Consider the following 15932-nt stretch of genomic DNA (forward strand, 5'->3'; position numbering starts at 1 on the left):
AGCTTGCTTTTTAAATAACGCAACTGTTCTTATCAAGTTCTTGAATATTTGTAGTTTATTTATCTGTGCACCGTGCAAAAAACACACGTCTACAAGAATACCAAAAAAATCGAGCGTTACAATTTTAATAATATTTATTCGATTTCTGTGTATAATTTTGAACATATTGATATAATAATTTACAAACAATTGAAAATGATTTCGCTACATTTTTTGATAGGTAATTCTGTAGCTAAAAATCGAGATTAAAAATTAAGTAACTTCCCCTTCAATTACAAATAATTACGAACTAATCGTTATGAAGTAGTTGCATTAAGCTGCCGAAGTTGTTTCACTATAGTGTAATACATATTCCAATTCATAATTAATATCTCAATATTGCATTTCCCATTTTTTTTAAATAGTAAGATCTACATCTTCTAAGGTTTGAAACGCAATCATCAAATCAACAAATACTTTATATATAAAGTATATTTATATTAAACAATATTGATAACGACAAAAAGAACTAAAAATATCTTCAAATATGTAATTAAATCCATTTGTATCAATAAAATTTTTTCCCACACAAAAATTTGTAGAAACGAACAAAACTGAATTTTCTATGTGAATTAATATTTTTGAATATAATCTTACAATTTTTTTCCCTACAACTTTATATAAGTAGATTTCAATCCTGAATTCTACGAAAATTGTTGAACATTTTTAAAATTTGTTTATTTATGTGGTACTTCTAATCAAAGTAACAAAATGTAATTTGCAGAAAATATTCCTAAAAAAGTTAGAGTGAGAGCTGTAGTTTAATAGACAATATGAAAATATTTTTTTTAATTTCATTGACATATTTCTTAACGCTTTATTAATTCTTGATTCTGAGTGTTGTTTCGCGATAAGGAAAACTGCGCCTTTCATACATATTCATAGGTGCAATGACAATGAAAAAATGAAATTTACAAATTGGATGTAATAGTCTAACTAATCAATCACGAAACGAAAAATCTTAATTCAAGTGTTAGAATTGAATAGAAATATGTGAATAAAATTTTAAAAATTCATATTTTTTCCTATTAATTTACAATGATTACTATGTCCAATTTTGTATCTTTAATATTTCATATTTGATGATTATGAGAGTGAATTTGAAACTATAGTAGATATTGTTAAAGAAAATACTGATGAATATTTAAACGATAAAAATGTAAACGAACGATTTGTTCTGGTCAAATTAAAAACAAAGAATGATACTTTCAAGTATTACATAGCTCAAGTTCAGAAAGAACACTCAGATTCGAAAATTCTTCAAGTAAAATTTGTTAAAAAATTAAGGCAAAAAGTTTTACGAGGATGTTTCAAAAATCACCGACAAAAGATTCACTTCTTCACGACTTCCTGTCCCAGATATAACACAAGTTCTCAACCGGTGGGTCACGATCCCCAGGAGAAATTTGTCAATGGATGAGCCACCAATACTTGAGAAATACTCTTTTATTTCTTATTTAAGTTGAAAATGTTCATTTTCAATTTCTTTTATTAATTATTAATAAATTATTGCTTATCAACGTTTTGTTTATAGTTTTGAAAAATGGTATTTTTTACTATTGTAACATGTTTTAGAACGATTAAATAATGCTAGGAAGCTACTTAACGAAATTACTAGAAGGTGGTCGTCATATTCTCAACCTAAAAAGAGGGTCGCAGCGTTAAACAGGTGGGGGGCGCCAGATTTCGAGTAAAACTTCACAACCAATAATTCGTATTTTTTGCTTACAAGTTGTTTGTACAAAATTGTAATTGTCGTTTGACTCTTTATTTTTAGATGTTGTTGATTCCATTTGTGGAATAAGTAATATCAAGACATGAAAAAGAACACAAAATTAAAATTGCTGCTTTCATTTTACGTTTTCGACATATTAAATTTAATCTTTTATAAATGAGACAATAAAGGTTTAACGCTTCTATTTTTTGAGGTTGGAAGTATTATTGATACCTTAGCTTTCATTTCACCATTACTCAAGAATCAACTTCTAATTTGGTTCAACATTTTGGATTGTAACATTTATTGTTTGTTTCATTAGATGTTTGATTAGATTGAATATTCAGTGCTTTATATTGGGGGCCCAAACTAATACCTAACAGTTCTAATAATATAGATTACGATTTTATTTCCTGTAATTACTGTCATGTCATTATTTAATCATTTATTTTGCTGCAATTGTTATTTCTGGGAATGTGAATATATCTATTAATAACATTTTAATAATTGAAATCCATAATGTGCATTTCTCATCCGAAAAAAAATTTTTGGTCCTTCCTGCAGATATTTGTTTTCTTTTTGGTTGAAATAAGTTTGAAGGAATGTTTAGAGTGTATGCAAAGTAATAGCGATGCGTTGCCTAACATAAATGAGCCGTAATTATTTGTGCGTAAATTTATTGTAATTAATTTTTCATACAAATTGCTATTATCCATTTTTTCAATATAGGTATACAATAAACAAAAATTGGTTACCTATCAGTAGCCTTCAACATCAGGGTTGCTAGGTCTAAACATATACAATATTGTTAATTATTTATAACAATTTCAGATAAATGGTGAAATGTTCATGAAGAATCGTTAAATGATCCTTTAAATGGTTCATTTGAAGTTTCCTCATAGGTATTGTCGATATTATAAATCAATCAAATCCTTCTGGGTTTAGCTTTCAGGGATTGGTGATGAGGTGCTTGATAAAGAACAGGACTTTGTGTTGGAAAGAGAGCTTATTGCTCTTCAACATTTTGAAAATGACATTTCAACATTTTCGGAAAATGATGGTTTCTTTTCGGCTGACTCTTGGCTACTTCTCAAAGCTTGTAGCTGAATTTGTGTGCTTCCTTGTCTTTCTTTCAGAAATTTTAGAAAATGAAAATCTGTTTTTTTTTATTTGGCATTACTTTTTACTTGTTTGTCTGGAGCACGCCTTTCTTGTATACCTGTTTTCGAAGTTCCTGGTGTTGGCACAACATCCCTTACAAACTTAATCAAAATATCGGCAAATTCAGTATCTATATCTAATTATAAAGCTCTGTGCGAATTGTCATTATCTTCTGGAACTGTCTTGATCATTTCAATGGATTTATTTGTATCTTTATCAGAAAATAATGTAATTTTTGACATTTCTCTACGTGCGAGCGAGGAACGCGACATTACCAGTCCAGGTTGGAGACCATCTTACGTCTATATTTTCCACACAGGTTTCACCCACTTACAAAGCCTAAGGACCAGATTTTAGATCTCCCGTATTGGTCTGCGTTCTTTTGTCTGGGTGCATAACATCACCTTAATAATTGTATTTTAATTGTGTTATTAATTATGTATTGGAATTAAATAACATATTTATTGAAATACACGATATGGCATTTTCAGCGGCGGCTTTATGCTTAACAAGGCAATCTATTATCAAGTGTATATATGAACTTGATAAAATTTTTGGAAGAGTTTCATTTTATCTTCGGCATATACTTAATTTCTAAGGTTATATGAAACTGTCTAGTGAAAATACCAGGAAAATGAGAAAACACTGAATGTGTGGCTTAATTATGACTTTTGCAGATCTTCTTTTGTCACAATTAGGAGATATGACTTCAATGGATAATATTTTGATTTTATTTATGTTTTTGAGTAGATATAATCTAGAATTTAGTAATAGCAGGTACCTCATTAATTCGTCAAGTTTTAGGTAATTCTTATTAAACTATAGACTTCGAATATAATAAAAAAAATCCAGTTGAGATGAATCGGGTGACCTTGCAGGTCACTCAATATATTTTCTTCGGCTCACTCATCTCTGCGGAAATACAATGTTCAGGTATTATCTAACCCTAGCAGCCTAATCAGGTAGAGCACCGTGTTGCTTAAAGCAAATTTCTTCTGATAACTGTGAATGATTGATGCGATTAGAAAGCTAATGAATTAAGCTATAACCATTTAATTCGTTTCTCATAAAAAAGGATTCAATTAATATTCATCATTTGTAAATATTGTCTAAGACATTCTTCCATCCATCGTAGTTTATTATCCCGCAATCATGTCGATTTAAAAGTTCAATCATCAATTTCATTCATAATTGCTTCTTCCTGTACACTTGGAATTACATGAGTCCATTTTCTTTTTGATGGCTATTCTTTGTTGCCTTCAACGGGGAATATTTTAGACTTGAAATATGAGAAATTCTGTCGATATATGTACAATAAACAAATCGACAGCTTCTTGTAATAATCTCTTTCTACTTCTACAACTAGCATAAAATAAAGTAATTTTTTCACCTTTACTGAATGCCGACATTATTAATCTGTATTGAATCCAAATATCTTGTTTCAAATTTATTGGAATGTTTGTTTCTATGACAAAAACGTTAAAATAAATAAACATTTTTCTATACAATGTGATAATTACTTAGGATATTATTATAAGTACTTACAATTGTATTTGATGTACTTAAGTGTAATTCGTAAGTCTGAGACCGACTAAACCTGATATCAGTAAATTCGGAAGTATCATATCTACTCAAGAAAATTGTAAAAATTATAAATTATAATTAAGTCACAAATTCGTTGTTACGCCCCTTTTGCCCCACCCTTTATATATGTTGGAGGCGGAAGCCGAATTCGGCTTTTGTTCGAAATATGGCGATTTGTCTATACTACTTGCCACTTGCCAGAATGATGCCGAACAAGTAAGTGATTCGGTATCTGACCAACCCAATTCAGCTACTTCGCCATATGCACATTTGATCGATAAATAGATAAAAACTCAAATTGGTTTTGTAAAGTGCGGTTTGTGTATTATTGGGGTTTGTATCGTAAATACAAAATTTGTAAGTATTTTTGGGTATTTCATATCGTTGATCGAAAAAATTAGTAATAATAATTTCACCACTGCCATAAATACTGAGCAGTATTATTTCAAATGGAGGTAAAATGCGAAAAACTAAGTAACCAAGATTGTCGAAACCTAAGTAAATTCGAAATTATAAAGATAGGGAAAACAAAAACTTATACCGAAACATAAGATCCATGATCTTGGTTCATTAAGGTATTAATTCTAAGTTAGTGATGTTCATGAAATTTTAAAAAGAGCTCGGAGAAATACTCGGAAGAAATGATTTGGTATGTTAAAAAGTACTGTGATTTATCCAGAAATATTTGAAATTATGTGATATGTGCAAACTAAAAAAGATATCAAAGGATCGGATCAAAGGATAATGAATCAAAACTATTTAGCAAAATTTGTATTTCTTGGAGTTCTAAAAACTAAACGAGCCCAAAAGTTGCTCATCATCTTATGAACATTTTTTGTGTTACTATTATTTTGTCTATTGAATAGCGACAAAAGCAGAAAGTTTGTTAATAAAATGATCTATAATTTTTTTGATATGTTTCATGCTCCAATAATACACGGTAAACCACGCCACACACAAAGCCAAAGAGCTATCGAGAAAGCAAAGGATGCAGGAAACTCAGTTATTCAAATGGTCAGAGGTCTTACGATTTGTGCAGTTATAGAAGGACCGATTGACTACAGGGGCATTCAACGTATTCCATACGAGGTTATGTTTGCTACTCGACTTATCAATGGTTTGACTATGGTTTCAATTTTTCCTCTTGAAACTACAAGATTAAAAAATATTTCTTCTTCAGGCAACTGTTGACGAAAATACAAAAGACACATTACTTTATCAATTCCATAAAGAATTATTTAGTAATGATAACGAAGCCAACAAAAGCAGCAATCACAAGGACTCTTCCATAAAGCATAGGGTGCATTCCACTAAGCACTCACGAAAATAATGTTCACGTTCCACTTAGTCCAGAGAGTTATAATCGTAAACCCAAGGGGAATGACTTATGAGGCGTTTTGTGCGTTGAGATTAAAATTAACGAATGGTAAAACAGAAAATATAAAGCAATAACTTAAAACGTTATGTTATAATTTGTGAGTTATTTCATTTTTTTAATGAAGAGTTCAACTGATTTACATTAAAGTAAAATCAAAATATATTTTGCGTCGATACGTGGTGGTGCGTCACAGGAATGCTTCAAAAGTACTTCTATATCCTATATCGCATCAAATAATGAGATATATTATCATGGTTGCAATGTGTGTTGCTTGAAATTTGAAAATTCCGCTAATTCTTCTTACGCTCACCTCGACCCACTTTTTGATAAGGGTCGCCGTGAACGTTAGTCATGACGTTATGAGTGACGTTCTCACCACGAGCACAACGATTGTAGTTGCTATGTGGAACGTTCAAAAGAGTAATTTAGGCACCGTGAACGCTTATTGGAATGCACCAGTAGGATGGTCTACCTAAAGAAAAATATCAAACTGTCTTCTGACGTCACGAATTACCCGAAATTACCTCACTTTATAATAAAATGTAAGCAAGCAACATAACAATAAATAATGTAAGCCTCATTTTATTAGGTGAATAGAATGTGTTTAGGTTCTTAAGTTTGAAAGAAATTCCGAATTAGTCTAAATTGGATTTAAAATGACCATTTTTCTTGACAATGTAATTTGTGACGTTACAAAATTGGATTGTGTGGGATTAGTGAAATAAGAGTCACGGCACCTGCCAAGTCTAGTCTAGTAAGGACAAATCGAGAAATGTCTAATTCTTTCGGACACGAGCCATATTGGGCACCTGTTTCCAGCATAGATATTTATATATTAGGCTCAATACAAATTTTTATTAAATCAATTATTCTTATCTACTTAGATACATATATTTTATATGTAATGAGAAAACATATATATGGCACAATAGATTTAGATTACATGTAAAATAATTGCTGCCAAAACTATATTAGAACACACTTAACAGTATACTATATGTAACTAAAATTACACTAATCAACACTTAGTCAAACATCATTTTTAATTAATTTTATAAGAAAATATTAAACAAAGACAAGATTTCATTGTTGTGGAACATTATTTGAGAAAAAAACACGACATTGGAGTTATATTAGTAGGTAGTGAACAGAAAATATTTCCAATTTCAACTGGTAGGTAAATGTTCACTTAAAGATTTTTGAGTTTAGAACGATATTCATTTATCCTCAGCATAAACTATCTACTTTATTGATGATTTACGCACAAGGTCAAGTTAATCTTGTATTTGTAGTTTAGAGCTCTAGATGAGACTGCCAGCATCAGCAGATATTAAGTAGGCAAAAATGATGCGAGATTTAATAATTTTATCTTGGTAATTCCTTCTTAACTATGAGATTATTCTTATATAAAGATTTAAACGTTTTCATAATTGGCTGTGAGATATTAACAATATTAAATTTAGATCTTAACATTTTATATGTAATATTGTAATTAACGATTTTTGTATGCAATATTTTATTTGAAAACCTATACTTTTTACATTATAAGTTTTATTCTTATTAATAAATAACGATTTGTTGAGGTTAAGATATATTTAGATACATTCATACACCAGACAATAACAATTAAATCAGAAATGACAAAATGGATAAACATTATCTTCTAATAGGCGAATAAAATAAACTTGTATCGATTTTTTAAAATAGTTGAAGTTCGATCAACGACCCCCCACATTGAAAAGAATGACTGCAAACCGATACGTTTTGGGTTCTTCTCCAACTATTGTGGTTCAATTTTGATGTTTTAAAAACAAAATTTTTTCCAGTAAACTAGTTGTAACTAACAGTATAACAAATAATGAATGAGATTACTACTTGTATGCTGACAAAGCGAAAATAAACTTCACATTACATGGCGAACTACACTTCGAGAAAATCGGTGTAATTAACTATGTTATTAGAGAGATATTTCCCAAGAATATAAGTTATTTTAATTCACCGTTACTGACCATGAACTGACAGATATTCGGTTTACAAAAGATAGAAGAGCAAATGACTTTCTTTGATCAAGACAATAACTGCCTTGCATCCTCAATCGAATCTAGTTAATTGCTTCAAAAGTCTGTGAGAGGTGCATATAAAAGTGAGGACAAAAATAATTGGAAAAGAAGAACTAAAAAAACAAGCAGAAAATGATTTAGTATGGACATATCGTAAAAATTATTATTATTCTTCTCTAGACTATCTTTTCCCCTTTTTGGGCTTCGGTTTTCACTCTTTCAGATAGAATAACAAGTAGAATAATGGAGGATGGAAGCTCTTTTTAGTTGGTTGTATATTTTTCTCTTTTTGATAACCATTTTAAATCCCTGGGCTTCTCTCTTGTTCTCAAAACCTTCAGAAAATAATATTAATATTCTATCCATGTTTTTTTTGTTTGATTTGAACCGTACTGATATTTATGATGCCTTTATACAGAAATTTCTTTTAAATTCTTTTTCTTTTCATTCATTGTATTTAGCCGGTTGCTCAGAAATTATTAGTCGTAGAGTCCTGCAGTGAAGACATTTTTGCACTAAGTGACCAAAAGACGTGGAAAATATTCGTCGTTAAAAAGCATTACGGCCATCTATAACCTTTGGATGTTACTGTTCATGAAAATCCTAAATGTTACCAAAAATATTTATTGTTTAAAATAACTTTACTGGAATAATTTTTGTTATAACACTCATTTATCAAAATAAAGTCATAGAGGATAATCCAATGTCTTTTAAGTAGATGTAACTTCTAAATGAACAAACGGATTTCAACTTCGTTCCATTAAAAGCATCTCTTTATATACCTTAAGCATCCTACATGTGATATGTTTAGAGTGTTGCTGCTAAAGAGTTTCCTTTCTTTTGATATAACAGAACATTTTTATTTAGTATTTATTACTTATCCAAATTTTTTCAACGATTCAATGATGAAATTTTATATATGAATTAATTTTGAATATTAAAAGTATTCTCAATTCGAAAAAATTGGGAAAAGGGATAATAAAAATAAAGAATCGATTTTGCAATGAAACTAGAGACATCTAGACATCTCTTATTCATTTTTTTCTTGATATTTATTTTCTATATCCTATATCTAAATCCGTAATTTCTCTTCAATTTTTTTAATAATGATTTTCAAGAAATAAATGTCTAAAGAAATGATAAATCAAAAATTAAAGGGGGGCATTCGATAATATGCGTTAGAAATGATGTGATCAGAAGATAATGTCATAAAAACAGTTCTTATATAATTTTAGGTTTTAGGTGAGATTATTAAGCCATTGTTCAGAAAATTTATTACCTAATACACATATTTGTCATATGAATGTGCTTATTTTAAAGAAAATCTGAGTTTACTTTATAGGTGCAATCGATCATTTAGAGCAGCCTTCACTCGACGGTTGTCTCAAAATTGAAACCATCATTTGTATTGAAAAAAATTACATTGGAAAAGAAGAATCGGATCGACATACATGGTCGACAAAACTATGAAGAATTTTAATAGGAAAATTGATGCATTCCCTAGTCCCATATATTTTTGGCACAAAACACAAGAAACATAATGTATATCTGAAAAATTTTCTTTCATCCATCTTTTTGATCCTTATAATCCGTGAAACAAGATGAAAAGTGCTATAAAATTTTTCTCCAACAGCAGTTACTACTGAAATATCGATTATTTTTAACGTGTAATTCCAAATTACTCATAGTGTAAAAAATTACGAATATGGTTAATATTCTGGAAGAGTAGATACCAATCGCATAAAGTAACTTTTTTTGAACATATTACATAGTAGTTTTCAGAACTACCCCCACAATTAGAATACATTATCCAAAAGTAAAAAAAGCTTTAAGAATAGATAAACTGGTGCTTCCAGATTCACATCTTTAATCCAGCTGAACAATATATGGACTAAACTGATATGTTTTTTAACGATTTTATACTAACAGACCATCCAGAAAAGAACATTTAAATTTTGACAGAAATATATGGTTTAATTTACATTTAATACCCCAGATACATATCCAATAAAAAACTGAACCTCAACGACTTAAGTGCAAATTTCATATCTGAAGATGTTAATTCGGGACCAAATATCCTTCGCGAAGATGAGAGATCTAAAAAACTTATAAATAAATATGAACAATAATAATATACTTTTGTGAGAGGGTAGTACTTGATTGCAGCTGTTGTTGAAGTACATATCATGTATCAATTAATTTCTTGATGCTGAGAAAAATTGGCAAACTGTATGCAAACTTATACAAACTATTTTTCTCTATAATAAAATTGCCTATTCATCTTTATTCGATTTTCGGTTTCAAAATTCAAAATTTTTTTATCACTAAATGTAGATTTCCACAAACATTACTAAATATTATTTTTGATATAATATTAAATGTAAATAAACATTCTATAATTAGCATAATTGTAGTAATTATAGTATGCGTTATAGTGTGTACAAGTCTGTTTTTGAAACATGTGCTTTAAAAGAGATTAGAAAAGGTTTTTAAAAATGTATTAAACTTGTTACCCTGCTTTTTTACGGGTTAAAACTTGTAGTACACATGCAGATAAGTCCATTGTATTTCTATCTCTTTCAAAATCCAAATGAACACGTACACTTGAAGCTCGAGTTTCAAAAGTATTTTAATACATTTTAAAATAGAAGCAAAGTAGTATGAATAGTACAAAGTGATAATTGAGATAACTTCTATATGAAATGAGTCACTATGAAAGGAAAGAATTTGTGTCATATTTTTGTACTTTGGATTATAAAGTTTTTGCAATTGATGTCTTCTTAATTTAAATGAAAAAATTAGATGATTCTTCAATAAAATTTACATTTTCTTAGAATTTTATTCTTACAATATTTCGTAGGATTAAACACTTTTGATCTACATGACAGTTTCCTTGCCAAAGCCATCAATTTCGTCTTCAAAATTTTTCTAAAAATGCTTAACATAGGTATTTGGGAATTTGAGGTTTTTTAATATCAGTATTTTTTATTGAGTGTGTTTAGATATTAAACAGATAAATTGGATGCAAACATACGCTGGTCTTTGTCTAGAACATTCTACTTCTCAATACTCTTCTCCATTATGTGTTGTCTTAAAATATGTTGAGAATGGTATAAATTTAGTTATAGTTATCCATCTAGTAATTAATGTCAATATTTCTGGTATTTTTTGTTTTTAGTACTGTATGAAGTAATAAAGTACCTGAGATGAATAAAATCGTTTAGGTATCTGAAAATAATTAAACAACTTTTCTGGTTTAAAAATTTCTCTACTAGTTGAATGAGTCGCTTTGGCGCATGGTTCTTTTGCAAGTTCATCCTTATTTGAAACTACAAATTTAGAGCAAACCGCCATATTGTAATTTTTGCCTGCAGCAGCTTTTTTAAGTTAGGGTTATAAGGATTCAGTGGTTGCTGATAACAGGCTTTAAGTGGAACCACCCCATTTAGCCTAATTCTTTCAGATCGGTTGAGACGAATTTGCAATAATACATTCAAAATTATGGCTTAGCCGAGTTGGAATATTGAGAAAATTATTTTTTTATTTTAAATTGCATCAAAATTTTATATTTTTTCTACACAATGCTTGTATCTCTATAAAAACAGATCCTTTTCTGATGTGTATATCTCCATGAGCAGATAAAGGTAAAGCCTCTTCCCTTTCAGTACATATATGGCCATACTACCCCACATTCAAATTTTGAAATAGATTTCTACTTTTACATTACGTTCTGGTTTGGGAGGGCTTTTATCCTAAATTATTATTTAAAATAGAGAATCTTCCCATTGGGGCTCAAGCGTTGTATTATTTAGGAGTGAATTTAGATTAATGAAGTGATGAAATATAAGTAAAATGTATAAAGTAATTCAAGTAAATCAAGTTTTTCGGTAAAGTGATTACGTAGCAATTCCCGACTAAATATTTTTTTATAACAAGTTTTTATTAACAATTGTTAGATAATCTAAGTCTAGTCTAGTCTATTGACCAACTTTTTTTCAGTCTTTTCGCGTTTCTTGGCTCACTCCTCTAGTAGTGGATTTGGGTGGGTTTCTATACTTTTATGGTGTTTGATAATCCTTGGATAAATTCTTATACAGCGGGCACTCCCAGGTCCACGTGAATGGTGTGATTTATTACATATCATGGAGCATCTACTAGTTAACGGAGTATTTTAGATTGGAGTCTCTAAATAATATTTATATTAGCTTTGGAAGCCTAGCCCCACAGCTCTATTCCATATGTCCATATAGGCTTGACAAATTTGTAGATAAGGATTTTGTTTTCAAGTGAGACTTTGTATTTTGTACCTATCAACCAATGTAGTTCTCTTGCTTTTATATCAAGTTGTTTTCCTTTTCTTGTGATTTGTTGATTCCAGTTCAGTTTTTTGTCTAGGTGGATTCGTAAGTATTTAGCACTATCTGCTTATGATATTTCCGTTTTGTTTAACTTAACTGGCGAACATGTACCCTTACGTAGCGTGAATGCTACATTTATTGATTTGGTTTCATTAAATTTAATCCTCCATTTTTGTAGACACTCCTGCACTTGGTTAAGATGAGCCTGAACGTTTTCTGTTGCTGTTTGTGGTTCATGATCAGTAGTAGTAACTTTTGTTTGTAAGGTTCTGTTGGCTAGGTAAGATTTCAGTAGTGGGTAATAGTTTGGGGGGAGAGTTTGTTTAATTTTGTACAGCAGCCCTTGATGTCATACTCAGTCAAAAGCCTGTCCGATATCAAGGAAAACAGCAATGCAGTATTCTTTGTTTTCGAGGGCTTTTATTTATTTTCTGCGTGAGTCGGTGGACTTGTTGCACTGTCGAATATTTTTGTCGGAATCCAAATTGATGGTAATGAATCCATTCCTGTGGAGGAAGTCTTCAGTGAATCTATGTAGGAATAACTTTTCAAGGAGTTTGGATATTGTAGGTAGAAGGCTTATTGGACGGTAAGATGACACGTTGGTCGGGTCTTTGCCTGGTTTACCAATCAATATGATCTGTACAGCTTTATATGATTTTGGCCAGTATCCGAGTCTCAAGACTTGCGTTGAAAAAGTAATTTAGCATGACTACCCCATTTTGTGGCAATTCTTTCAGCATTTTCGCGGTTATTAGGTCGGAGCCCGGTGCTTTTTTCGGGTTTACTAATTTTATTTCATTGTACACTTCTTTTGGAGTCAATGCTTTCATGGGGCTTCTTGCGTTTTGTTGTATTTGCTAAGTTTTTCTCTACTTCTTGATCTATTTCGTGACTTAGTGGCTAGAAGACTGTAGCGAGATGATTTGCAAATAAATCTGCTTTTACTTTGTTCCTTCTAGCCTACTGTTCGTTTTTTCGTACAGGCGCGGCTGCTATCCTGGGCTTTCTTGAATTTTTTATTGACTTCCAAATGAAATTATCTGTTCTTGGGTCATAGTAAATTCTTATTTAGTTGCAACAAGTTTGAAATATTTTTTATCAATATATAAAAAGATTATAATTTATCAAAAAATTATTTTTGTTAGTATAAGAAAATGTCTAATTTGGAAAAACTTTGTTTTTCGGTTAAATAGAATCAAATTAAAAATTTTTCCTCATCATTCAAAGGCAATATTAAATATTAATCTGCCATTGATTATCCACCTCCTAATGTAAAGTAATGCATACTGCATACAATTTGCTTTCAATCTTTGAAGATTGAAGGTTTTCGAAACGGGTGTTATACAGTGTAATTGTGTGTTCAAAACCAACCACAGGCCTGCCTTTTTCGGGAGCAGGTGTTATTCTGGTCAGAAATAAAAACTAGGCTTCTTAAATTTAACTAATTGGATTTTTTTTCAAATAATTAGAAATTAGAAAAAACATATCGAGATTATTTATTAGATTTTGTAGATACAATTAAAAACACAAGAACGTGGAAAATCCACATTTTAAACTTTTTCAATATAGCACGCAGCTAAGCTATAAAATTGAGTTATTTGATACATTTTCCTCTACATTTTTCTTCATATAATTTTATGTTTTCGAGATTTTCATTTTTTAATCATTAATCCTTTAAATCTATAGTAAAAAGAATAATAAAACATTTTTGGGATTACATAGAATTTATCATTTCTAGTCGATTACAAACTCTCTCTTACAAACATTTTTACTGGTTGATTCAAACAGAAATAATGGAATTTTTTTTAATTTCATCAAGATTTTATATTTAGCTATAAATTGAGAGAAATAATGGAATTTTAGTCATCTTTTTTGCCCGATAAAAAATTTTTTGTCCAACTTGGTACACAACTATAATATTTCAGTGCCTTCTAATTCAGTTTAAAACTTACATATCATACTTTGAAAGTTGAGCACAAATAAGCAGATTCTACACGCAAATCTTTCAACAAGCTATCTACTTTACCTCCTTTAAACTTAACGATAGATTCCCTTTAATTTTCTTAAATGCCTATTGCTTTATTTTTACAAAGTTATTACGTTATATCACTTTGTGTCTTTATTTAATAACCATCTATAAATTCATATTGAATATTTCTTTGCTCCTATATTAATGTATATCAAATAGTTTTTTGGTAAAGTCAAATATAGCTGCGTGTGAAAAACAAAGTACTACGTCCTTAAGTACGAAGAAACATAACAAATTTCACACATCACCATTGAGAATCTCACATTGAAACATCATAGTCTATTATGAATTTTGTTAAGCAAATTTCATATAAAAGACTCAGCAGTTCTATTTATGTAAACTAAAGCCGAAAGCTGCTCCTCCATTGCCGCCGCTACGATGAAAATGAACATTCTGCCATTTGTTATCTCGCTTATGCCATACACGACTTTCTTCTGACTGATGAGTATGTGCTTGACCATGTCTGAAAATGTATTATTAATATTAGATTCTTCTCTTTTAAAAGCAAGTTCCTACATTATTAATAATAATATTATTTTCTTTTATTGCCATAATTCTACGAACACGCTGCGACATTGACAAATCATCTATGTCAAATTATATTTTGATAAATAACTAAATTGGGCTAAAATACTAAGAGTGTCTATTTAAAAAGCAATAACAATTAAAAGAGTCATGAAATCAAGACGACTTCTCAGTAAACGCAAATTATAGTTCACGCAATATAGAGTTGTAAGCATTGTTTTCCTCCTAGTGGCAAAATTTGTTGAACAATAGGGAAAATTAATGTAGATTAAGATGCACTCATCTGATCTCTGAAGTCGTTGCGAAAAATTGCTTATGAAGATTGTGTTTTCAGCGACAATAACGTTTTTCTTGCAAATCTTCTTACCCTTCAATTTTACCAAAAAAAAAAACGTTAAGAAGTTTTTCTCTACCCAAAAGATTTGCAAACCTAGACTTTGCGAGTCAAAGAATATCGATTAAGCTCAGAGTTATGAGCAAAAAAATATTATTTACAATATTATTAATAAGCAAATTTAAAGTCCGATGCTATTATTATGACGTTTTTATATTATACCTAATCATGCTTTTTTTTCTGATAGTAGTATGAGTAGTTTTTTCATAGATATTGTAAAAACACATAGGCAAAGGTAGATATTTTATTTTATATTTTTTATACAATAAAGTTACATTTCCTTTATATCAAAATTACAATTATTAAATGTTCATTGCATTAACGACACATTTCTATTCGGTTGAACAGTCGAATTTTCTTTTGTTGGAATTATATTTCTTCCTGCCATCACAACACCCGTTGCTTTACTTGGTCGAAAATTCAGCGTTATATCAGCACTACTAAAGTCTTAACACTTTATTAGTAGTCGATCTTCGAAACGAATAATCTGTGTATGAGTTAGCATTTTCAAATTGAAGAAAATTAGCCCATTTCGGGAAACTTATAAAACTGGTTTTTACCCTCAATCTGATTGATACATTTTCCTTTGTGATTTTCTTTGCTGCTGCTCGACAAAGTGCTATGAACTAAGGTCAAATTTTAACATTGTAACGGAACAATTTTATTTTCGCCGCCACTGTTACAGAG

General features: G+C 30.0%; 1 protein-coding gene across 5 annotated transcripts in view; it reads right to left on the reverse strand.

Moving 5' to 3' along the window:
• Positions 1–121: 121 nt before the first annotated feature.
• LOC130446124 (calcium/calmodulin-dependent protein kinase type II alpha chain) overlaps positions 122–15932 on the reverse strand; it is a 164966-nt gene continuing 149155 nt past the window's right edge. For all 5 annotated transcript variants that reach the window (XM_056785803.1, XM_056782614.1, XM_056783422.1 and 2 more), the window contains one exon: positions 122–14789. In XM_056785803.1, the coding sequence (XP_056641781.1) occupies positions 14654–14789 (136 nt within the window). In that variant the 3' untranslated portion in view covers positions 122–14653. The remainder of the gene's footprint in view (positions 14790–15932) is intronic.

This window comes from Diorhabda sublineata, chromosome 1 (assembly GCF_026230105.1).
Source record: "Diorhabda sublineata isolate icDioSubl1.1 chromosome 1, icDioSubl1.1, whole genome shotgun sequence".
Lineage (NCBI taxonomy): Eukaryota > Metazoa > Arthropoda > Insecta > Coleoptera > Chrysomelidae > Diorhabda > Diorhabda sublineata.